Source organism: Drosophila ananassae, chromosome 3L (assembly GCF_017639315.1).
Source record: "Drosophila ananassae strain 14024-0371.13 chromosome 3L, ASM1763931v2, whole genome shotgun sequence".
Taxonomy (NCBI): Eukaryota; Metazoa; Arthropoda; class Insecta; order Diptera; family Drosophilidae; genus Drosophila; species Drosophila ananassae.
In genome coordinates this window covers 13366285-13393290 of record NC_057929.1, presented here as the reverse complement: position 1 = coordinate 13393290, position 27006 = coordinate 13366285, and the positions used below count along the sequence as shown (strand labels likewise).

The window sequence follows — 27006 nt, the reverse complement described above, 5'->3', positions numbered from 1 at the left end:
ATGCATTATTTTGTAATTATCGACAGAGTTCTAATAAATAAAGCGTAGCAAGGCCCCACACAAAAGAGTTTGGTTTTTTTTTTTTCTAGGTTGATGAAATTATGAATGGAGATAAGGTGTGGCATGTGTGTGAAAGAGAGCCAGAGACAGAGACAGGGGGCTGGTTGTAACTCTTATTCATTCAGAGATATCTGTAACCAAAGTAGAGGGGGCAAGATACCCCCCAGATAGTGCAAAGTCCACACTAGAATATCTAACAAGAGAAGTGCAATTGTCAATTGTTTTCTTTACAATTTCCTGGAGAGATAGCCCTTAAGACTATATCGTAAATCTGGAAATAAATCTTGAAAATTTGCCAAGCACTCATAATTGGGCATTCCAGAAATCGCATTATCAAAGTCCTTCCACTGTAAGGTGTAAGCCATGTGGGTATCTGGGTCCAAATTGATTTATAACCTGACCTGGCACAATAACCGGGTAGCAGGGGGGGGCATGGTGGCCACTAGAAACGAGTGCCGCCTGCCTGGCGAAACAATAAATTCATTAAATCAAAGGCGCGATTATTAATGAATGTAATAAAATATCAAAGAGACAACTAATCAAACATGATAAATTACCCAACACGAATCAAAGGGTTGGGGTTGGGGTTGGGGGCTACCGACATACGCCCCAAATGGGAGGCCAGTGTTGTGGCACTCAAAGATGGCAATAGAAGAACAAGCAAACAAACAACATGAAATACTTTTGTGCTTTTGTTTGCTCTGTGCTCTGGATATCAAAGTATTTGTAGTGACAACGTGTAAACATTGGTATGCAATTTGGGTTTGATATTTTCACGTTAGTATCTGTTAGATACAATTATTGAAGGCCCCTTTGCTAGATAGCACTGCGATAAGGTTGAGAGAGAGGGACAAAATATAACTAGATATAAAAATTCTATAACTTTTTAAGATTAACCTACTACCAAGTCCTTGAACTCTTTTTTTTTCCAGGTGGTGATTTCAGGTGCATTATGTACAGTAGAAGATTACGTAATAATGTCACTGTGTGCACAAGACAAAGCCATACACCTAGCTGCGGAAGGAACAGTCTCAGTGACAGACACTTCACAGATACGTAAGTATTCCAATAAATTTACTACTTAACCCCCTCGTGCCCCTAACACCTCAAGTGCCCCCAGCCCCTCAACTGCAACCTCAACTGCATGTTTTTTGTTTATTGACACGTCTGCAGGAAACGCCTTCACATTGCCATCTAATTTACAATTTCCACAACTCTCCACTTTCTATATACCTTTCACAAAACAATACGAAACTATACTATACTATATATCGAAGAAACAAAAATATTTCAATTATTTACAGTAGTTTGTTGCCGGCGTTTGTTTGCTTTAATTTCCATGACAATAGATGGCATGGGGAAGATGGGGCATACCACCTCTTGACTTGACCAAAAAATAATACACAGAGGGCCCTAAAAAAGTGCTACAATTGTAGAAAAAAAGTTATTAATAATGTTAGGAGGCAACTCTCATTGAAATTCATGACGAAACATACTTCAGATGTTGCAACAATGAGGTGAGGAATGCAATGAGAGAGAGATACTTTCTTGGGGCCAGAAATTCTGAGGCTTTTTACAAAATCTGGTATTCTTAAAGCCACATTTTTGGCCAGTTTTTAACCTTACATATAGTGCCTAATTTATTGCAAAATCTCAGAAGACAGAAACAAGAAGAAAATCATAAAAATTTGCTACGCTTTGGGTCAACTTTCACTCGTCTTACTTTGGTGGCAACAACAACCATCTGACCATGACCAATTAGAGCCGCTGCAGCTGCTGGTTGAAGACAAAAAGAAAAAGAAAAGAAAAAAACAAAATATAATGTACAAGGACCAGCACGAGCTACACAACCTTACACAGCCTCCACACAGCAGGATAATAGGGGAAGCGAAAGGACAATGGGTTCACAAGAAGCAAGAAAAATGCTGGAAAATGCAGTAACAACAGGTGCAAAAATGATTTTTTGTTTTGTTGCGAGTGCGCGTGAAAATTTCCAGCTGGTCTCTGGGTCCTCTCTGAGTCTCTAAGACCACTTAAGGACTAATGTGCGAAAGTTCCTTTGTCAATTTTCACGCCCTCTCCGGCCTCGACCCTGAAGAACTTCATTCATTTGCATGACTAAGCTCAGGTAGTCGAGGATTATCCTTCAGATCCTTGTTCCCTGTTCCCTGTACCCTGTTAGCCAAAGCTGCTGTTTGGGATTTTTGGGTTTAACCCACACTTGTTTAGTTGGGAATTTCCGCTGGCGGATTTGTGGCGGATAATATGGTCAGCCATATTCCTGGTTAGCTGGAAAACCAAAATCGAAATAATGGAGGGGATGATGGCTAATGAATCTTGACATCTCAATCAATTGCGAGGAGAAAGGGCGGGAAAAGGTGGAACCACTTTCACCACCCCGAGGAAAAACCACACACACGTAACCACAACATTTTCCCATTTTCCCAAAACAGAAGCGGGCCCACATGTCAATAAATCACACGATTTAATTTCGGACCAACAGAAGGCGAAAATTGTTGAGGTGGCTTGTGGCACGGATACGGATTTATGTTTATACGGATTTGGATTTGGATTCGGAATCGGATTCGGGTTGGTTCTAGGACCGGCAATGCAACTAGGGTCCAGGGCCATAAAACATTTTATAGCTCATCATGTGCGGTCATAAATTTAAGAACGCAATCGCTTCTGGCTCTGGCTCTCCCCCTATACTCGTACTTTGTCTTTTGGGGTTATAACCATGGCTATATGTTCGGGGCGTTGCCCAATCAACGCCCTAACCCTTACCCCTTGGGATGCATGTAACAAGTAACGAAACCGTTAATTTCTTGATCAAATGAATTTCAGACCCACTCCCCCAAGGGTCTGGCCTCTGGGACTCTCTCCATTCTTGGCACTTGGATGTTCTGGAGGCTGTTTGGTGTTTACCTTGTAGTTCATTAAAAATGTTTAGCATTGTTCAGCATCGTTGAGGGCAGCAGCGCCAGCGATCAATCAGAGATACTTTTGAAGAAGCCGTCTGTAATTCACATAATGAGATGGTTTCAAGAAGTCCAGTAGTCTCAGTAAAGTCTTTGCAGAATGGCCAAATATTTGGCCGAATTCCATTCACCTTTCCAGCCATTCATCTTTCCATTTCTCTCCCTGTTTGACCACCAAGATCTGGCTTAAACAAATTTGTTAATCCTGTTCCCAACCCCTTTGCTGGCCACAAAAACTTAATCGTCTGCATACCTAACCTTCCTATTTGTTTGTGATACGATCACATACATGAACACCCTGAACCAATGGTTGGGTTCCCAAAGAAAATCCCTCAATGACTTTGCCGCCTGTCCCTGAGCCCAAAAAAAATGAAGAAAAAAACTGAAACTCAGACATCCGAGACCCAGACGAAGAGGTGCTAATAATGTGGGAAATATTTAGCACCATCATTACAAACATCATTAAAATATAAATAGATGTGTTTAACATGAACACCCAAAAGGGAAAACGAAGGAAAAGACAGAAAGTTCGACTTTGGCTGGGAGAATTGGTCAGAAAGGAAATCATGGCCCGAAAGAGATTCCAAGAAATAGCACATGGAATCCGGGATGGGGTCTGGTCTGGCTATAGTATATAGTATATTGAACTGGCACCGGTACGTTGTCCGATCGCGCAGATTCATCAATTAACGCCCTGCGACAGAGACAGGGCGATGGACACCGATAGAGACGGATAGCATAGCCCTTGGCCCTTCAGTCCAGGCCAAGACGTCAGCAAATAAATGCATTTCCGTTGCACCAGCCCAGCCAGCTCACAAACAAATTTCCAAGAGACGCCGACGCTGGCGACCACGACTTGGCTTTAGAAAACTGTTGATGTTGAAAAATTCCCAAACAGATTCGATCCGATATTCTTTTACCTACCGCGCGACTTGGTAAAATGGTAGAAAAAAAAAGAGTCGAAAAAGGGGCTCAAACGGTTAAGAAAACATGGTCAACAACAAAGCCGAACAAGTGTACCGCTTGCCGATCGTCAGTTCGACAGTTTTTGGTCAATTGCTTCACTCAATCTTTCTTGTTTTTCCATTTTTATACCCTTGCAGAGGGTATTATAATTTTGGTCAAAAGTGTGCAACGCAGTGAAGGAGACATCTCCGACCCTATAAAGTATATATATTCTTGATCAGGATCACCTCCTGAGTCGATATGAGCATGTCCGTCTGTCCGTCTGTCCGTCTGTCCGTCTGTCCGTCTGTCCGTCGGTCCGTCTGTCCGTCTGTCCGTCTGTCCGTTTCTACGCAAACTAGTCTCTCAGTTTTAAAGCTATCGAGTTGAAACTTTGCACACACCCTTCTTTCCTTTGCAGGCAGTATATAAGTCGGAACGGCCGGGATCGGTCGACTATATCCTATAGCTGCCATATAACTGATTGATCGGAAATGCCATAACTTTGGTGTTTTTTAAGTTAGAGGGTTGGGAGTTTCTACACATGTTATATTTGACCAAAATATCTTATGTACAAAATTTCGTAAGGATCGGCCGACTGTATCCTATAGCTGTCATAGAACGATCAAAATTGGCATAACTTTGGTGTTTTTTAAGTTAGAAAGATGGGATTTGGTACAGATTCTATTTTGGGGAAAACAATCTGATCTGCCAATTTTCATAAGGATCGGCCGACTATAAACGATCCGCTATATATCTAATAAAATAAGATGGGTGGCGCCACCTAGCGGACTGCGACTGAACTGCAAGGGTATATCAACTTCGGCTCCGCCCGAAGTTAGCTTTCCTTTCTTGTTTTTTTTTTTTTGGTAAAATTTAGAAAGAGATGGGGCTAGGGGAGTGTGAGAGAGAGGGCCTGCATTGATTTCCACTTAACGCTTCAAAACTCAAGTGGCCATTCCATTCCATTTCAAGCCAAGTTTACAGTTGAAGTCAAATGCGCTTTCGTTCCTGGCCCAGTCCCTATCCCTGGCTCTGGCTCTGTCTATTTCAATATTATTGTTTCCCACAGTTGGTCAGAAAATATTTAAGCGCCAATTTGATGTAGTTTTCCTTGTCCCAGTAGTTTTTCTATTTTCCTCTTCTATTTTGTTGTCTTCTCAAGTGTCTCCCCTTCATTTTGAATAACAATGCCGTTCGGCTCGTCTTCAAAGCTGGCTTTCTTTCTTTCCATCCGAAATCTTTTTTCCTTTTTGGCTTCGATTGGTATTGAGCGATTGGATCGTTTGATCTCCAGTTGGCAGCAAGGAGCTGGCCTGTCAGCAATTACGCACTTGAGAAACCCACAAGGCCAAAAAAAAGGGCTAGTCAATGAGCCTAGAAATCAAAAGTTCTCGGAATTTATCCACCGTGGGAATACCATCTATGGGAGTAGATAAATGGTTAGTCAGGACTAGTACCGGGTATCAGATAGTCCTCCACTCTCCAGTGTTTAGTGTTTGAATTATTAATAATCATCAGAATCATGTTCTAATCAATAAAACCCACCATGTGACCCACTCCCTGTCTGATTATCTGTGAGATAATCGATAGGTAGAGACCCAACTCAGACTCATAACTATAGCACACTCCACAAAACCCGCTCACCGTTAAATTGTGCATTTTACGAGCTCGATTCCTAATACCCCAATACCATAATACCCAATTCCAAATCCAGAAACGAAAAACCATTAAAGAAATGCCGTGGATAAAACAAAACGCCGCCGAACCCCCGATCGCCGATCACCGATCTCTTTGGCTATAAATTCATCAAACAAATATCGCTTAGCCGGTCCGAAAAGAGCTAGCTAGGCCCTCTTGTGATCGACATGAATATTAAAAACCACAAAACTATAATCATGGCATTATGATCACCGATCGCCGATCGCCTGTTGTCTGGGGACCCTGGCAAACATATCAATCTCAATATGGATTCTTTTTGAGCCACCGTTGTTGGCCTGCTCGTTTTTTAATTCTTTTTGTATTTTTTGTATTTTTTTGGTGGTGGTGCAGCTATTAACTGCCTGCAGACAACCTAATGGACAAGATCTTTCGTCACTCCCCGAAAGGAATGAACCTTTTTGTGTGTTGCTGCGCCGCTGAGATCGATCGGACGATAGATGGACGAGAGGACCGCGCGATCTGCTGTCGCCCGATGTGTGGCTGATCCCTAAATACCCTTTAAATTGAACTTAATTCCCCCACGCTGCATTTATCATCATTTATATCAGTAGGGCCCTTCCGCTTTTTACTTTTCTTGTTGATTTGGAGGAGTTAACCCTGTTTTTTGGTGAGTGGTGAGATATAGTATCTCTTGGGTTGTGTAATGAGAGTGAAGGTTCAGCATCTGTTAGGGGTTTCTCCTCGTTAGGATCCTAGTTTCTCTGTGTCCCTCCTGTTAACCCCTTTACTCTAATTTATTTTTGGATCTGTCCAAAATGACTGATTCTATAAATCAGCCAAGCCACAATCGATAATCTCCAGTGTCTGTTCAATTGATTTACTCTAATTTATTTTAAGCATTTCCCCCAGCATCTCCCCGAGCCAATATTTCCTCGAAAAACTAAAAGTTTCCGTGTCATTGGGCAGGAAATGTCGCAAGCTTTGAGGTCGGGGATACAGAGATACAAATAAATAAAATTGTGGCCAAATCCAAGAGAGGACTGTCGGTTGATCATTGCGGCAGAACGGAAATGCATTCATTTGTCAGATGGCTTGTGCCGGGCCAAATAAATCAATTCACTTCGGCCAGACTGGCACCTTCCTCTCTCCTTTCGTTCAGAGTTCTTTTCCAGCCGGACTGCCACTTTCCAATTACGTAAAACCAGGGGGAAATTGACAGGGAAAGGAGCGGAGGACATCGCGTGCAGATATGCAAATCCATCGGGGTCCTTCAGTCTTTGGAATCGAATCGAGTCTCACTACCGTTTAATGAGCTTATGATGATGGTGGCTCACTTTGCATGACTCAAACTCGAACCTCAAAAAAAGAACAGAAACAGAAACCCCAACCCTGATTCACTTCTTCTCTTCTTTTTTTTTTTGGGCATGCAAATGGAGCTTTTAATCATAAAATACCTGTGTATTTTGGGCAGTTGTTAATGGCAAGAGGTGGCTTGCGTGTCTTTGGCTTGTTCCCAGTTGCACGCAAGCCGCCCAAAAAAAAACCATTGAAGTCCCCCCAAGCCCCCGTATTCCCCTAATATACCGGCTAATTCAAGTATCTGTTTGATGACAATGCGTGCCTGCCGACACCTTGTCAACTAAGTCTTGTAGTTCAGGTAATTTGCAGAAAACGGGGTCTGGGTAAATTGCCATTCAATTGGCACATCGTTTGCCTTCTGACGTAACCATGAACTTGGCTTAAAGTCTAGACCACACTCAGACTTTTTCCGTTCAACAGCGAAGCCTTTAATAGAGTTATCTTCCGGGGCATGCTCGGAAAGGAGTTCGGATATCTTCTTATTAAAGGGCCGTCATGCCGCGAATTTAGCCAGCATTTTGGCACATAAAACAAAATTAAGACTAAAAGAGAAGAGGGTCTCAGGACGTTGACCTTATAGCTTGGCTGCGAAGATTAGGAAGCGCCATTAAGGCCAAAAAAGGTGATCCAATTTGGCTTAAACAGAAAGGTTCAAGGAGGCTGAAAGAAAACATGAGATATAACTTAGTTCCAATCCGTAAAAGCTTTTTTTAAACAAACTAAAGTTAAATGGTTTACTTCTTAGGCCAACTCAAGAGTATTTATAATAAAATGTATTTACAAAAAATAGTAATCAAAAAACTAATTCAACATAAGGAGAATCAAGTTAAAATGTTTAAGACTTCTGGCATCAATGGAAACTCGAATCGGCAACAAGTTAAACAATCCAATCACATCAATGGATCCTATGACTTGGCCAATGTTCCCATCGAAAATATTACAAACATTTAGCCATAAAACACACAAAAGCAGAGCGGGATTATGGCCACCTTGGTAGTGGCTTATTACAGGTTTATTTTTCCAGGGAATCAATTTGCAAAACATTCCCAGGAAGATACGAAAAAAAACTTAAAAAAAAGAGTTGCGATCTGTGGGTTCGAATAATAATTTTCATGGCGCTCGGCTGGTCAAGTTTTGTGTCTGTGTTTGTGGTTCGTTTTTTATGGGCACTTTACACCTGAAGCCTTAATTAAGTCCTGGCCGACAACATTGACAGTTGGCTGGCCAGGATGGCTTAGACAAGGATCTCTAGTCCCTGCTCGGGGGCAATGGAAAACAAACAAACAAAATCTTAAAGTCAGAATAATGACGCGCGAAAAACAATAAAACAAAAGGCACTGAAAACTGAAAACAGAAAACAGAACAACTGAAAAACTGAAATAATGTTGGCTGGCAAAAATGGCAGACAATAAAAGTGGGCGGGGGGAAAAACCCAGCTGGCCGCACTTGGCACCTTAAGCCACCGGCCGAGAACCGGGAATGCGACCAGGGAGACCGATCCTGTTTGCCACACAGGCAGGACAAGGACATGACGTTTTTATTATGCCCTACGTCTGACATTTGCTCTAGGCCCGACAAAAAAAAACACAGAACTGATGGCCAGGAGAACCCTCCTCGGAAAGACAGACGGCGCCCTGCCGGGTAAACCGAGTCCAATGCCACATAGATCTGCGAATCTCTGGGAGGTGACTTCTCGGTGCTCTGTTCGTGGCCCTAAACTTTTGTTTTACGGTCCACGAGCTAAGGGAGCGTAAATCAAAAGGTGTTACCCTTGGCCCCGGGGCGGTTCCAGGGTGCTAAAATTGCACAAACAATTTCTGTCCGGCTCTCCAGCCATTGTTGGTAATTTCAGCTAATTAATGGCATCATTATAGGGCTCTCTCGTACCATCCATACCATCAGAAGTAGTGGGTCTTTTTCGCTCTGTTTACCTTTGAGCCGTTCGGAAAGGATAATTATGTTGTAAGTGGTCCAGACACGCCCGCCGACTTGGGTCCTTGGATCCATCCATCGCAACGTCAACAATTTTCCATGATCTGGGAATCGTTGGGTGGTCGACACTTGAGTTTCAAGTGAGGGGAAGTCGCCGATGAAGTAACACATCTGGAAAATTGTAGAATACAGTTCTCATTTGTGGCACAGTCAATAAAAATAATACTCATAAATAGTAAAAATTCATTAAAAGCCAATGATTAGATCCATAAATTCGGAACCAATAACATAATAACACTTTGTTACTCTATTGAGAGCTCTATTGAAAATGCATAAATTTGCAAATTGAATTTTAAACAATTCCTTTCCAACCCTACCTTGCCGCAAAGTGAGTGGAAATTCAATTGGAAATCCATTTCGGACAAATTTGAGGGAAATTAATTCGAAATATTTATGGTTTGGTTGCCAAAATCACTCCATATACAACCATAAACCGGGCTTTATCTGCCGCTAACCCATTAGTTGACAAATTTTTTGTGGCACAAACAGCGAAGTGGCGCCCACGCAACTTCCTGGAGAATTACGATCATTGGCCAATCGATGAATATTAACACCTGTCTGCATAAATCTCCTGACAACTATATCTTAATTTATGGTGACGTAATCAATGCCTCAGCATCTATTTTGGCCATAATTCAAATGGCGTGTATGCAGATCCATTCGGCAATTTTGGTCACAAAAAAGCAAAAAATTATGAAAAAAAAAATGGACAGCAAAGTAGAAAAATTAAAAGCGAAATAAAAAACGAAACCAAGTGGTGGAGAAACAATTCAAATTGTCAAAATAACTCAGCGAGTTATGATCAAAAGGAAGCCAGCAAAATTTTACTGTTTAGTGGTGGTGGACAAGCCAAATGGTGGCTTTTTTGGCCATTTGCTGGTGTGGCTATTTGACTGTTGCAACGTGCAACTTGCAACCTGCAACCTGCAACTTGGCCGCGCAATTGCCGCGAGGTGTTAACGTTAACCCATTAAATGGGATACCGAAAAGCGTAAGCAACCGCAGCTAGAGGCAAATTTATGTGACCGGGTTGACAATTTTTCCCGGCATACAAGTATATTTTATTTTTTCTGTTTTTTTGTTTATTTGTTTTTTTTTTTTTTTGTTGTTTTTGGGGAGACCTGCTGCTGGCGCATTAGCCGGGCCATTTCAAGTTGGCTAACACGCAGTTTAAACGGCTTGTAAGTGACTACGTTTGCACTTAATTAATAAAGTCCACCAAATCCGTGCCACACTTTGACTTTGTTGCAATGTTGCAACTTCACTGGCAATTTGAGTTGAGTTTTTTTACTTTTATTTTATTTATTTTTTTTTGAATCTACAACGTCCTTGCTAAGATAACATTGCAATTAGTGTTGACCGGTGCAATATATTTTTGTATTTATTTTAATAAATTGCCAGTGAGTGCTATTTATTATACGTTCGCCCTGAACCCGGGCTCGCTGCCTCTCGGCTTAACTTAATTAAATGCCAGTTTCAATTTATTTTCCATCTACTCTCTTTGGTTGCAACAATGAAAGCGAAACCGCAGATGCAGTGGCACACTGCAGGGGCAGGGCTGGGAGTAAAGCCGAGTCGCAAGTAAATAAACAAAAGCGGGCGCAAAAAATTGCTGTTGCGGCTGATGAAACTATCAATGTAATTTAACATTCATTCTGCCACAGTCAGCGGCAATCGAATCCCGCTGCCGCCAGCAGCAATTAACTGTAAATAACATGCGAAGCGGGCTGCGTGTGTGGTCTGAACAAAAAATGAAACAACAAAATAAATAATAAATAAAGAAAAACCACTTTCAATATCAACTACAAAAGGCGGTATGCTTTTTCAACATACATACATATATGTTTTATTTTTATTATTTTCCCTGACGATCACCGTTGTCATCGACTTGAACCGGCACTGCAGGCCATTCGATTGATAAATGTGTTTGCCGACTCTCCGGTATATCGATAACAGCAGCAGGAGGCTCTGAAATAACAGTTAGCATATTTACTTAAATGCCACCAGGGCGGATGAGTAATATTGGCCGCCATGAGTCACTGGGCCTGCAGCAGACATTAATTGATTGCCTTATACATAAATGAATTAAATAAATGTCGGTTATAAACGATTTCTATGAAAAGTCCCCTTCCTTTCCCATCACACCTGCCTGTGACACACAAAAGAGTTCATAAAGGAAATGCAATTCTATTAACGATCACGTAAAAGTCTTAAAAATAAATATGTTTAATCGAAAATCAAAAAACTGACTTTACTTAAAAAACTTTACGATCAAACTCGAATGAAAAATACAAATTTAAAAACTAGAGCAACAAGGTTAGCCTATTAGGCTTTTAGAGTTTATAGTTATTTTAATACAATTTTAACTAAAATCTTGAATATTTATCTGAAATATTTGTTAAATTTTAATTGCTCCTTGGGTGGACCACAAAATTCAATCAGTACTACGTATAATTTATAAGCAAATAAAAACTGTGACCCAGAAATGGGATCGATGGGCTGACTCCAATAAAAGAAGAGATTCTATTTCACGAGGGAAGCCACCCACATAAAGAGAGTGTCTATCCCAGCACTGAGAAAAGTATCTCTAAAGTTTCAACCTAAAAACTCCCTTCTCTTAAATCATTTATAGAATTTTTCTCTCTGTGTCTGTGGGGGCGACAAATCGTGCGCTAATTAACTCATTGACACTGTGCCCTCTTCGCCCTTCTGGTGGTGCAACAAATTCCTAGGGGCACCACAATTCGAGTGGCGTCAGTGGAAGAATCGTGCGTAAAACTTGAGTACGCTCCACATTAAATGGCGCTAATTTCGTGGCACTCGTCTATGTGTCTGTATTGGTGTTATGTTGGCGGGGTCTTGGAGTCGATTTGAAGCTGAGGTCTGGTCTGCAGGGCGTGCCAATGCAATTAGCATTAGTGCAGTTCAACTTGGTGTAGTTGGAAAGATATGGGCCGAGTTTCAAACTCGCTAGCCTAAGAGGCTGAGCGGACCAAAAAAAAACTGATAAATGACCGCCAGACCGCTGGAGTGCCGGACTGACGACGACCGGCCGGAGAGTCGGTGCAATGGCTTCAAGTTGAAGTTTGTTTTCCCGGTCTCGGCTTACAAAACAAACCAAAATGCCAGCCCCGGCACCAGGCGAGCAAATAAAACGGTTTCTTCCAGGAAACGTGACAAAAACGTCAATAACTGGGCAGAGTAGTTGCTACAACTACGACGATTCCACCGCCGATACCGATGACGATGCCAATGCCGATGATGGCGATGGCCAATGGTGATGGTGATGGCGATGTTGATGGTGATGGTGATGGTGACTAGTTGCAGCATGTGACAAATCGCAGTTGTTTGTTGACGTTGACGTTGTTGCCGCATATGCAAAATGCAAACTGCAGAATGCAATTACTCTCGGGCCCAGTGTAATCTAAGACGCTTTTGCCCAGACGGGGCTCCAGAGTCCAGTAGGGTCTCGGCCCCCGGGACCCGGGACCCTTGGGGGCAGGCCACTGCAGTCGTCGCCGTCAGCGTAAAAGTTCCGGGAAAGCAGCCATCGAAGTGAATGCCTCAGACGACATTCTTGGAACTATTGGAACGAGCCGCCAGGGCAATGCTCTGGGTGGGAGTAGAGCTCAAAAGTCAAGGATAACATTTGGGAAAATTTAATGAGATTTTATTTTCAAAACAAAAAGTTACTGAGAGAAGATTACAAGCCAAGTTTAAAAGGTATCTACGTAAAAACCACTCGACTACTCATTAGAAATAAATAGATTTCCCGGAACTATTCAAGGGAGGAAAAACACACCTTTAAACTACTACTATACTGCTGTTTAAATTCACTTTAGCTTTTCCTCCTTAAATCATAAGCCGGCATGAGATTCTTTTCCGCATAAATCTCCCAGGCCCACTCCCAGGCGAGTGAAAGTAGAATCTGGAAAGTAAAATCAAATATGCTTAAACCCGATAAACATGCCAGGGGAATGGCTCTTGATTACCATAGAGATCGATAAGCCACGATTTATGCTTATCACTTTCGGTCGGCCAGAGATATAGCAACGCCCACCAATCGTATTGGCTATTTTTCATAACTCTGATCGGAAAGATGGAGGCTAAGATCATGCTGATGGAATGACAAACTGACGGGGCCAACACGTCTTGGTCGAGAGATCGTAAAATCTTTTTCCGAATTTTTTGTTTTACCTTTTTGTATATATTTTGTTTTTTTGTATCTCGTACATGTGCCGCAATTACGAGTCATTTTGACGCCCCAACTCGTGTTGTTGGTTTTATTTTGATTCGGTTTTTTGATTTGAAATTTTGTTCATGCTGTGCAGTTTAGCATTTTATGATTTTTTAATTTTATGTTGATGAAGCTCATTGCTTGCATATTTGATTAAAGATTCGTTGTTGTGTTTGTTGGTTTTATGGTTTGTTTGGGGCCCGGGGTTCTTTGTTTTCCGGATCTTCTCAGCATTCTCGGCTGCCCTTTTGGCATCGGTGTTGATGAGCTTGCTTTGTGGGCTTCCCTCTGAGTGTGTCATTTGTTATATTTTCGGAGTTTTGACATTATATATCAAGGTTTGTGTTTTTTACGACCCACCTCATAAAGCTGTGCCCAGCTGGAGGTCTCGAATTGGATGACCCATAATCTGAGGTATTTATAAATGAAAACTATAATGATGAAATTAGTTCTTGTTTTAAGAATGTGTCTGGCAATGTCCAATCTTATCAAGTTTTTATGGATTTTTGCACGCAAATGACGCAAATACTGTGACGTCTCCAGTCATCAGTTATTGACAATTAAATTATGGCATTTGGATAACAATCGATCGATTGCAGTCATAAATACTAAGTCCATAAATTGAAAACAAAGCACGGACATAGGTGCTTCGGTTGAAATTCTATATCCAGAGCATTATTTTCGATACAAATCACTCCCCCATATCGGCCAGAATCGATAGCATCTTGGGGCAGAATGCCGTTTCCCCAAAATGCATCGCTTTTTGCCATATTTATGCTGATGCATTTTCCCGTTCAAACGCCCATTCGAAACCAAATGAAATGAAACGAAACGAGACGCGACGAAAATTCCACTCACCATGACTAATAACTTAATTAGAAACTCGGCAGAAGACGGGGATTCGACTGTTAAAATCTTAATAACTTGTGCGGCAAAAATGTGACCCAATCGTGGCTTTTTATTGAGTGAAAAACAAACCCATAGTCGAAGATCTCTAAAATATCCAAAAAGATCAAAGCCCATAAAAATTCCAATGCCTAAAATGCATTTGATGGCTTTTTGTTTTTGGATTTTTGGTTGGCTTGTGAGCTTCGATTTTTGGTGGATCGTGAAAAGTTTTTCTTTGTTAAGCACTTAAAAATAAACATTTGGCTTTTCCAGTTTCGGAGATTCCCGGAGGGGGCTAATGATGAGTCAATGTCAAAGTCGTTCAGAGTTCAATGATATGGAATTGTGGGTAATCTAATGGTATAACTTGGCCACATAAACCGCAACCATGTTCCCGTTTCTCATCAAGAGGGTCTATCACTTCCTGCTCTATTGAAAAATCAAGAAGGCAAGGGTTTCTGAGTTTTCTAACATTTTTAAAAAGGGGGAGTAAAGTAAAGACTGAAACTGAGACTGACTCAATGCACTGTCATACCATTCTTCTTATAAACTGTGGTATTGAAATTCTTTAGACCAGTTTTTTCAAAGTTTTCCTTCAGTGTAGCATCGAGTGCTAGCTCACAAGTGCCTTCAGGCAAAAGGGTGCTCCACTCCGCTTTGTGTTTGTGTCACCAAACTAATGAAATCAATAAGCCTGGCTAGAACAGGCCAGGCCGTGAATCACAACAATAACATTAACAAGAACAACAAAAGGCAACAGCTCCCTGGGGCCAAGAGGCACAAAGGCACAAGTGGCACTGCCACCGGCGGCCAAAGGTGTGAAGCACAAAGTCACTCAAGCCCTCAGCTTGCCTCGGCTTATGAAATATGAGAGCCAAGAGTTGCATATGCCAGAGCTTCAGGCCAGCGGGTTTTTGCCAAGAATTTCTGTGCATAAATTTAATTACTGGCAGAACGGCAAAATGACAGAATGCCAGACTTACAGACTGCCAGAATGCCAGACTGCCACAATGACGGAATGACAGAATGCCTGAATGGCAGACGACGATGACTGACTGAGACCGGCGACTGAACCCAGTCACCTATCAATCTAACTCGAGTGGCTTTTCTCCTCGTGTTGCCTTTTTCTTTGGCTTTTCAAGTGCTTTACTTATTAGTGACTTTTGTGGCCAGGGAGCCAGGCCCTCCTTGGCTCCCTTAGAGCCCATCTGGTGAAGTTCAATAGCCTGTCGAGGCCAGGGCAAACAGCTACAGATACAGATACCGAGATACATGGGCAGATGCCCCAACAGATACGGATACATCTGCGGCCACATTGTTAGTTTATAATTAGCGGAGAGAGCATGCGCACCTTAGCTACTTGACTTTTTCAGGTTTAATGCATTTCCCGCCTATTTTGGGAGACTGTTTTAGAATTGGATTGAAATTACAGCAAACAAATGGAACGAAACTATTACGAAATCAATAAGGCAGGGCAATACTTGTACTATTTCCTCGATTGCCGGAAAAATATCTTCAACTTGAAGATATCTAAATAATATTCAGATAAGGTGCTCCTTTTCAGACACAACCATATTCATATCTTTAACCATTTTCATCCGATCCTCAAAGGGAATACCTTTATCGATTTGCGGTTGAATTCCCCATCATTCTGCATTCAATTCTCAAACCGAATTTTCGATCGATATTTTTTTAAATTTTTGTGGGAGTACCCCTTGCAAAATCCAGGATTCTCATATATAGCCCCTTCCGATGTCCATATCTTGGCCAATTTCCATCCGATCCTTAAAAAGAATACCTTTATCGATTTGTGGTTTAATTCCCCATCATTCTGCATCAAAACCTGAAAACAACATTTTCGATCGATATTTTTTCAATTTTTGTGGGGGTACCCCTTGCAAAATCCAGGATTCTCATATATAGCCTCTTCCGATGTCCATATCGTGGCCAATTTCCATCCTGTCCTTGAACATAAGACCTTTATGGATTTATAAATCAATCAACTACCCATTTAATACTCATAAGCTAATAAAAGCCAAGCTCAGCTTTTCGTATCTTATTTGAACTAAATATTTGACAAATACCCATCGTTACCCAACATCCATTAACAATATCCGCCTGGACACGTGTCTCGGCTAAGGTCAAAGTTCCAATCTGAAGTGGAGAGACTTGGTCTTTATATTGATTATGTGATGATCCAATGATCCCCTTCCCCGCTCGTATCAGAGGAACCTTCCGTTTTGGCACGCTTAATCACTTTGACGAAGAGAGCCGTGTTTGCCTTTAATTAAAAATGTTTTTGCCCGCCAAATATTTACATCAATTAAAAACACTCGCCAAGCTGATTACTAATAAAATTATTTTCTTGTTTCTTAATTTTTGTGTGTGTGTTTCTTCTACAGAAAATATAACGATACTCGGCTTCCCGGACTATCTGAACCAAGAGTTCACATTCAAACTAGCACTGTACGCAAAAGAGACGCAAAGGTATTTGTGCTTCAACGACAATTGGAGATTAGTTGGCATGGTGAGTATCTTAAATAATAATTTAAGAATGAAATTAAAAAGTTGTGGAATTGTTAAGAGAGTGATTCAGTTGTGATGTAGTTCCCCGAAATAGATAAAAAGCTGTCACTGGAATGCTCGCCAAGATGAAAGAGAATTCCCAGGCGTTGATAAAGTTTATGGCCTGTTGTGCAAGCAAATTGCTGGCAATAGCCATAATTATATGCTAGACAATATTTGTTCTAAAAGTATATATGTACATCTATATACATGTGTAAATGCTGATGTAGTCAAGGCCCGGTGCAGCGATTTTGATTGCATTGCATTTGTACTTGACAAAGCCGACCGTTGCGTTTCTCCTCGATTTGTTTTTATGCAAACTAACTGTACAAACACTATAATTTATGGCATGTTCCACATAATGGTTTTATGCAAACGATCGTTTATACGACAATAACAATACTATAGCAACTTGGCCAAATTGCAGGCGCCGTGGATCATAAAAAAATAGTGTGTAAGCTGCTCACAATGGCCAAAAACCGGTTGCAGTTGCACCAAATCTGTCGACGGACTAAACAAAATATTTATTACATTATATGTTTGTAATCCAAAAATGCGAACAATTTAATATGCAATTACTTGAACTCGAACTCACTAGAATGTGGCACAGGGAATGTTTACGCGGCGTATGCGTGATATCACATGAAGCAATCAATTGCAACTGTTTTAAAATATTTTTTTTTGATTTTAGGCCGGGATGAAATAATATTTTTGAGACATTGTAACACTTTCGTGGGCAGTTCCAATGCCAATATTGTGAAGTGCGCCACTCATGATTTGCCATCATAAAAATCATTGACTAGACAAACAACTCGTAGATGATAAACAGATATGTCTAATCAATCAGTCCGATGACACGGCACTTAATTGTCGATTTCATGTGGTAATGGCAAAAAAATTTCAATGTCCTTTCCCCACTCACAATACAGTTAGTTAGCTATAACCGCACTCGAGTCTAACCGAACGGCAAACAATGCTAAGCTCTTAAGGTCAGAACCTGCACTTGTTGTCGTTCTATTGTCGTTGCTTTCGATTATGACCGCAAATCCATGCTGAATTATTGTGCAAATATACTCCGTGATTTATATTGCATTAGGTGATATCTTATGCGGCATTTATTGTCGGGGAAGGTTAATGTGTGGGGTTTACACTACAACTAGTGGAGGTCAGTCTGGACAGGGCATCTGATTCACATTTCACTTGATGAGCGAACTCCATCCGAAAATAGAACAAACGTGATTTGCTCTCCAGGGCACTTGACCATTGGTGAGAAGCTTCTTAAAAATAGCAATTAAGTGCTATAAATATTGCGAGTGTAAACAAGGAGCCATCGCTAAATATGGCACAAGACTTAATTGCTTGGGAAATGTTCCATCTGCGTCGTTTGCAACACTTTAAGGCCCAATCGCACCAATCTATCTGATCGTTCAGATCGCAATGCCGATAGCAAAAATGGTCAAAACGGCAACAACACGCGCTCAATCCAAAGAATACTTAACACAGATTTCTAGTCTCGAATGTCTTAATGCCCTGGTATTTATAGAACTTCCAAATCACTCCCAGACTCCATACTCCCCATCACTGTATTAAGATATCTAGGGTATGCCGAGATCCAAGTCAAAAGCCGCGTTTCATTTGGTTGTCGCTGTCGAGATTTCAAGTGTTTTATAAATAAACAAAAGACAGAATAAACGTTCACTCCTCGCCCGATGATGTCGCTGTCATCGTGGTCGATACTCATATCAGAGACAATATGAGGCTATCACTTTATGTATCCACATATTTGGGCGGAAATGCCGCTCATAAATTGCATGCAATGTGTACGGAAGTTGGAGACCCTTGTTAATATCACTTTTTTCTCATCTACTTTGCAGACGAAGCTGCGCGATACCTGCTACTTCAACGAGACCATCCATCACGGTTATTTCGTGTTCCGTTCCATTGTCGATTCAGAGCGACGAGTCGGATTCACGCACGGAGGTAAGCCTGTGGGTCCAAAGATGAGCGTCAAGGATGCCTGCTACCATTTCAATAAGATCGATGTCGAGACCTTTTACCGCCAGCACAGGCATTTGAAAATCAACAGCAATAGCAACGGTAGCGGCAGCGGCAGCGGCAATAGCAACAGTAATGGTAGCAGCAACAGCAACATTAAGAGTCGGAAGCCCCCGCGTAACAACAAAAACAATCGCCACAAATCGAATAACCAAAATCAAAAGTTGCAACAGCAACAGGAGCATCATGGCCATAATAATAATAACGTTATTCTTAATAATAATAGTAGTACTAGTTTAAGTAGAACTAACAAAAAGCAACAATCGAAGCAACAGCAGCAGCAGCAACATCAGGTGCGACATCACCATAATGATCCATCGCTGCTGGCGCGACGACAGCAACATGAGAGGAAGCAGAAGCGGCGCAAGCAACAGAAGCAACAGCAACATCAGCAGCAGCAGCAGCAACAACGAGTTACAGCTAGTCCAACGAAACCAGCAACTGCAACTACCCCAGTAGCAACATCCCCGGCAACAGCAACCACAGCAGCAACATTGAGCAGCAAGCGCAAGGGCAGACGAAGAAAGGGCAAGTCGAGGCAGCCCAAGTTGCAGCGACAGCAACAGCAACAGCAACAGTTGGCCCCAGCAGCAACTGCAACAACTGCCTATACAGAAGACTCCTTTTACAGCAGCAGTAGCATTGGCAGCAGCACAGGATTCGAGGATCTGGATCCCTATAACGTCAGCAGCAGTAGCAGCACGAGTTTAGATCCCTGGTCTACTTGGTCCACAATCGATAGCTTTAGCAGCAGCAGCAACAGCGGCAGTAGCAGCAGCAGCAGCACAACAACAACATCCGACGACAGTATTAGCAGCAGCAGCAACTACGACCTCTGGGCAACCATGATCACCAAAATGGAGGCCGAGGCATCGGAGACCACGTCGGAGCTTAGCGGTAATGATACCGATTTGCTGCTGCAGTACGAGCCCCAAATGGTGGAGGATATAGGAATGCAGGAGGAGGCGGAATCCACAGCGACATATGAAACCAAAGCAACATCAGCCATAGCAGCAATAGCAGCAACAGCGGCCACAACTACCTCGACAACGGGCCAGCAGCTGGTAATTGAGCAGACGCCGCTGCAGCAGGAGATGGCCAAAAGGATTAGCACACCGGCAGCAACAGCAACAGCAACAGCAACGACAACATCAGCAGCAACAGCAAGAGCAACCACAACACCAACAGCCACAACCAGTCAGACTGAAACAACACAGAGCACGCCAAATCAGGGCCGAAATGAGGTGAAGCCCCCGCAGAGGCAACACAAGTTCTTGGCGTCGCGGCAACCTTCAGCCACGACCAGAGTGTCCAGCACGGCCGAGACATTGGCAACAACACCGCAGCAACAACGGAAGCAACCATCCTCCTTGTTCAGTATCCACAAGAATATCAACAGTGATCTGAACAACTCCCTGACGGAGGCCTCGCCAACGGCAACAGCCACTACGGGAGCAACTGCAACCGTGACGGCGGCAACCACTACCAAGAAGAGCCTGAGGAAGTTCACCCGGAAGTTGATGGCCACGCCCTATCACCAACTGACCTACGTGAGAAATGAGGCTGGGGACATCGATATCGACAACCTGGACAACATCAGTGTCTATCCCGATCTTTACGAGGGCGATTTGGAAGGTAATGGTAATGGAAACGGCAACGACGGCAGCAACAGCACGGATATCAACCGGCAGATGCCTGTCAGCCTGTCGGGCTACCTTCCTACCACAACCACGTCGGTGTTGACGGAATTCATCAGGATTGGAAAGAACAAAATCGACCGGGCACTTAAGAGGTCGCAGATGCAAAAGCATAGGAGATTCGCGTAGTAGTAAGAAATGGAATAATCTACTTATGAATCCTTGTTCTATACAGGCCCGATTCTGTTTTTCCGTTCAAAATGGCTTCGATTTACATTTTAAAATCAGTATGTTTGGATGAAAATAAAATCAAATATTCCTATGACAGATTGAAAACAGAATCTGGCCTCGTAGAGAAAAACAAACCTATACTCATTTTTTCAAATGAATTTAAATAAAATCAAAGGAAGAGCAAAATATTTATGAATAAATAATAAACAAAATTTTATAATGAACTGATACATATATATATAAACATATAAAACTCGATGTACACAAGGAGTTGCTTACTGTTCAGTACCTCGACTCGACTCGACTTTTGCACTTGCACTATGCCTAAAAGCACACTACAGAAAGCGGAAAGCGGATGCGGATGCGGATGCCATGGATTGCGATAACGATAACTCAGGCCGCACTTCATCCAGTAGCGAGTACAGTGAACACTACACCAGCTGCACTCGAGAGGCCGCAGGGAACGAAACTCTCTCAGAACTGCTACATAGTTATAAATGAAAAGACAATAACGTTTTTATTTACGAGTATGTGCTATAGAAACTAACAAATCGACAAGCCGAAGCGATAGCGATAACGATAATCGATAATCAATAATCGATTTACGATTTACGATAAAAGAAAAACTAAAATTGTTGAAATGGAAATTAAGAAGGAGCGCGACATTCAGTTGCAAGCAAATTAACGTTTCGAAGGCACTGAAAAAAAATGTAGCAAACGTTTGATTTACTAAATCAATTAAATTAATTAGCAATCAGAATAAATAAATACAAAGGCGAAAAAAAAACGATATATATATATATTATATATACATATATGCATATATTTTCAAAATTTTATAACGAACCAAAAACCAATTAGTAAACAAATTAGAACAAAACGAATGAAGAAGTTTTTTAAATTCATACGCAAGCAGAAACTATGTGTCGGCAACGATGACGGTAACAAATTCGCACAGCAAAACACTTCCAAAAACAATGAAAGATTTAAACTAAATATTAAACAATTTTACTAGGCACAAGCGATCGAAATTGGAATCGATATAGACGAGAACAAAAAACTCCATTCAAAACCGAATAAACCGAATTTTTTAAGCGAAAACAAAACAGAGTTATTCAAATTGTCAGCATTATAAATTGATTTTAGGAAATAGCTTGTGAGAAATATGCAATGGAAACAAATTTTGAATAATGGAACATTTTAAAGAACTAATTACGTATGCATCCAAAACAAAACAAAAAAAGAAATATGTACTGCAAGAAAACACCAAAATTCACACTGAATAAACAACGTTATATTTATTGATTGATGAAAAACTAAGAACCTACAACTAAAAAAATCGAATCAAAATAACAGCAAGGAATACCAACTGCTGCTTTTCTACATGCGAATATATATAGATTTATATATATTCATATATATATATATATAGGCACATATAAGCATATGTGTACGAACATGAAAAAGATATGCAAAAATTGTTTCTCATATATTTATATTAATATTAAAAATAAATAGTTCAAACATATTAACAAACCAAATATGCGAAATTAAAACAATTTGAAGGGAAATGCGTAAACAAAAAAAAAACAAAAAACACATAACTGAAGAGTCAAGTTTATATGTAGAAATATGTATGAATGTAAATTTAATGCAAACAAAAATCAAGAAGTTAAAGCAAGATGCTTAGGTGAAAATTTAATTAGTGTGTACTTAAGACAAGAAACCCATTTAACAATTGAACGATTAATTATTAACTTAACTAGGCATTGAAGCAGCACTCAACTAACAATAAATACAACAAAATCCGAACAGAAACCGAAACAGAAACAGATACTACAGATACAGAAACCGAAACACTTGAATTGAACTACTGTACTTATACATATGCGCGTTGCTGTAATATAAACAAAATTCTTATGTTGAATCGAAGAATGAAAAAGAAGGAGTAGGACGAGCAGGAGGAGGTGGATCAGGACCCTAACAGGATCTTCTACCAACCAGCGCAGACAGAAACTATTTATTTCAACTTGCATCGAATGGGAGTGGATTTTTGGGCCGATTGTCATTTGTCATTTGTAAATTCATTTGCACTTTTCTTTCTACTATTACTACTTTTAATTAACGCATTAATCGTTAATCGTATGCCTAAGTTAACACTTCTACCATTGTAAATTGTAATATGTTTTATTTCTAAGCCGAGCATTAAATGTAATTATTTATGTATAGAAAGCAAAATGATTCTTTCGCTACGAACTTACGACCTTTCGAACTTCAACCCACAACACTCTCTCACCATCACTCACCTTGCCTTTGTCTCCCCCCAAAAACAAACGAATTCTATCCCTATTAATCTCTATCTTATATATGAATATATAACTGACTATTTAATTGCATTTCTTTGTATTAAAACCAAGTAATAACAACACACTAGAAACTTAATAAAAGCCTCAACAAAATATTCGACACTTTTTATTTTTTTTTGTTTCTCTGTTATAAGTTTCGTCTCAGTTTTCAAAATCTTCAAATAAATGCTCAGTTGATTCTTTACGTTGGTTAACGAATGTGTGCAGAGAAATCGTATAAATAAAAAATATATATAAATTCAAATAGTGTCTTCATTTATTTATTGGGTTAAATTTTGTCTTGATCTTTTCCTGGAATATCAATTGCACATTCCTTTGGGGCGGAGTGTCGTGTAAACTGCGGTCAGGAACAAGTGCCGGGTGGTCCCAGGGCCCAGGTGACAAATGTTCGCCCAAGCGACAATGTAAAGGAGGCGACCACCGACGCAGAGTCCTCCTCGGATTCCAAGAGCAAGTCCTCCGTCTGCTAATGACAAATCACATGTGCTGACATTTGACATCGTTGTCGGGGGATTAACATGTTATACAGGGCCCTGGTCTAGGCCCTCGACTCCTTGGGGCAGTAAAAGTGTTGGCTATGGCCCAAGGCAAACACAGTTATTATGGTACCCAGCTCAAGCTACTGCCCCTCCAACTCGTGCTCCTCCTTTTCATGTCCAGCAGACCATGAAGGGGCCACACAAGTGGCCAAGTGGCTCCTGCTTTGCATAAATGTCCCATCTCCTCCGCCGGTCCTGCGACGGTCACTCCTCCTTGGTGGGGCTTGTTTAATTAAAAAATTAAGTTCCAAATCCCAGACCATTAAAAAGATTTTTATTTATACCTTTTAATTTCATCAATCGTTGCGACGGCAGGTGCCGTCCATATCCATGTCCATATCGATATCCATGTGGCCGGCCGGCCCAGTCCATCCCCATTTAACCCGGCTTGTAGTTTGTTTTCTTGCCTTCTTCTTTTTTAGCTTTTAACAGGAAACAATTTCATTTGCGAGCAGAAATTCTTTTCAAATCTGCCGCCGTTAAACGAAAAGAAAACATGCCAAGAAATAATAATAAAAAAATTATACAAAAAAAACCTATAAGGTGACTGAGAAAAACCAATCGCTGCTCTAACTAAGGGTACATGGGTTAGGTGGTCTATTTTGTTACTAAAATATGTTTGTAAAGAAAAGATAGATATGCTTTTAAAAGGAATGTTTTGATATCCTTTTTAATATCTTATAGAGCACCCAATCTTCACCTTGCTAGCCTATATAATTTCTCTCAATGTAGTTATTGTGGTTGGTAAGCTCGGTTTCCTTTTTGGACAGAACGTTTTGTTGGCCGTTCGGCTTTTGGCCAGCCCGAAAGCCAGGCCAAAAAAAGACCACTGGCATTTCAGCCTTTTGGCTTTCGAGGAGACTCTTTGGCTCAGTTTTAGTTTATGAATGTCGCCATGTTGTTGCAGTTGTGTGGTGTGTGTGTGTTTGGGTGTGCAAGGCGGTTGCCGTGGCACATTCCACACACACTCACACACCACCAATACACCAGGCGACAGGATGAAACTGTTGCCTGCATATGGCATGCATATTTCGTATTTTTAGTACAGCCATTTAACATCATCAAGTTAAATATGCGTGCAAGATTTATGCACACGTCGCTGGGCCCCAAAAGGGGCGGCTGTCTGGCCGGGGGCGTGGCCTGGCCGGGCCTGACCAGCTCTGGAATGGCATAAAAAGCCATCGAACTGGGCCTCCAAACCAAAAGGCGAACAAACACGTAAGCCTCGATTCTCAAAGAACGATCGCGATCCCATTTGAGAAATCAAACTTCAAAGGCTGCTTAAATATCACATTTTCCAAATATTATAAATAATTTATTGACAGGTGTTTTGTCTTGCATAAGCGAACGTCCAATTCTTTATTTCTTTGTCGGGTTGTCATTAATTCAGACAGTCCGACAGGTACATGTGTACACTATTTATGCGTCTCCCCCGCCAATAATCAAGTCATTTCGCGAGGCGTCTCACCCACATACAGGTAACTGCCACGGCCGATGGGTGGATGTCAGTGAGTATCTCCATATATATTTCTGTTCTGCGCGCCATTGACTAATCATCATTATGCACAAATGTCCAATCCAATGACATCGCCGACTTGCACAAGCTCAGAAAATACTTTATTGATTTCTGTCGGACATTTTGCGCAATATTGAATCCGAATCCAAATTCGAATTGTAGGTAACTGGGTAAACATCTTCACCTGCTGTGCCGCCTGACTCAGTCGCTTGAAAGCCAACAAAATCGAATAAAATTTTTCAAAAATTTCCAAAGTAAAAAAAAAAACAAGATAAATAAATGAATCTAAAACTTGTAACTGGCGCCGGCAGCATGAGCTGCATTTGTTTATGGCCGCCACATTTTGATGATAAATCGCCGATGCTGCCGGCTAATTACGCACAGAGTACGGATCGAGTCTCAGAGTCCACCTGGAGTTAGTAGAGTTACTAGAGATCGAAAGTTAATATACCGAGTCAGCAACTAAATTTGTCTTACGCTTAACGCTTAGTTTAACCCAAAGATAACCGGTTGCTCTTAACGATTTCCATTTATTTGTTCTTGTCGATGGCAACATGATGATTTTGATTTCAAGATTTTAAGATTCAATTGCCGTTGCATATTTTAGTTTGGCGTGTGCCTAATTAACCACGTTTTAAGTGCCTGGATTAGGCTACCAACTCATAAAAATGGCCATAAAAATATTTGAATTTTAAATATTCAATTAAAAAGTAAACACATTTTTTATTGGTCAATTAAATACTTTTTTGTGAAATTGGAAAAACATAAAGTTACAACATTTTACAATAATAACATAATTATATAATCTTGGCGTGACATTTTGCAAGAGAATGAACCAGAAGAAAAGCGAATCATTATAAAATATTTAATATCTTTAAACAAAAAATGTAATATAGAAATAAAATAATAAAAAAATGTACTTGGAGATGCCGGGGATTGAACCCGGGGCCTCTCACATGCAAAGCGAGCGCTCTACCACTGAGCTACATCCCCTTTGATAACCTTTGGGAAACATCGGTCCTACAATTGCAAAAAACCACCCGAAACTACTGAAACTATCCAGTAATTTATATATATAACCATAACGGAAATGTGTCTTTTTCGGGCAGACAAGTATCCCGTGACAATCACCAGACCTAGTCAGCTGGCAAAATGCCAATTGATAAATAACTGTCATTAGGCCCGAACTGCGGCTCATTTTCCCATGGCTCGGCTTAGTTCAGTCGAGTCCAGATCAGTACAGTTCAGCTGCAGCAACGAAAACTTAAGCTATAAATAAAAATTAATGCTTTTGAATAAATTTTTTGCCGGGCAAAAACGATACCCCTACTTAGCATATCGGGTCGGTATCTTTCAGTTTGGCTCGAACGCCTCGGGGTAGGCATTTAGCAAAGTGTCAGTTGCGAACAAGGTTAGGCTTGGGTATTAGAGGCGTCCCACGTCGCCGTCGGGTGGTTGGTTGGTGGTTTCACTTGCTTTGCACCAAATTGCAAGATTGAGGAGACGCCCGGAGAGTGGGTGACTAAGGTGGCTGAATGGGTGGGTGACCACCATTTTGCCATGGCTTTAATTAATTTGGTGCAACATTTTGCACTGGGCCGAGCCCAAAAGCCCGACTTGGTCACTAACCGTATATCAAGACAATCGTCTGATTGGCAGTCGCATATATTACGCAAAGATATACCCCAGAAGAGTGGGGCCAGGAGGAGGAGTGGCTAGTGGCGAGTGGTGGGGCTGGGACTGGGGCTGGGGAGCCACCTGTCATCGGTGCTTATGATTAACTGTCAGTTGTAACTGGTTATGATGGATTTATTGCTGTCAATTTGACAAATCAATGCAGAAGTTGGCAGTCGAAGGCGTTCGGCGACGAGTTAATTGGAAAATCAACCAGGTCTTGAATAATTGAAACCAAGAGATGGCCGCCTAGAGCTTTAATTGAATAATTAAGGTATTAGTTTAATAGTGAACCTCATACT

General features: G+C 41.2%; 1 protein-coding gene and 1 non-coding gene across 7 annotated transcripts in view; one reads left to right on the top strand and one right to left on the bottom strand.

The window, feature by feature from the left end:
• LOC6494321 (myb-like protein AA) overlaps window positions 1-23068 on the top strand; it is a 60220-nt gene extending 37152 nt beyond the window's left edge. For all 6 annotated transcript variants that reach the window (XM_032450253.2, XM_032450252.2, XM_032450254.2 and 3 more), the window contains 3 exons: window positions 993-1116; window positions 16524-16648; window positions 18561-23068. In XM_032450253.2, the coding sequence (XP_032306144.1) occupies window positions 993-1116; window positions 16524-16648; window positions 18561-20567 (2256 nt within the window). In that variant the 3' untranslated portion in view covers window positions 20568-23068. The remainder of the gene's footprint in view (window positions 1-992; window positions 1117-16523; window positions 16649-18560) is intronic.
• Window positions 23069-25951: 2883 nt separating this feature from the next.
• Window positions 25952-26023, bottom strand: Trnaa-ugc. The gene has a single exon. It is a non-coding gene; the product is annotated as a tRNA-Ala (tRNA).
• Between the last annotated feature and the right edge of the window lie 983 nt (window positions 26024-27006).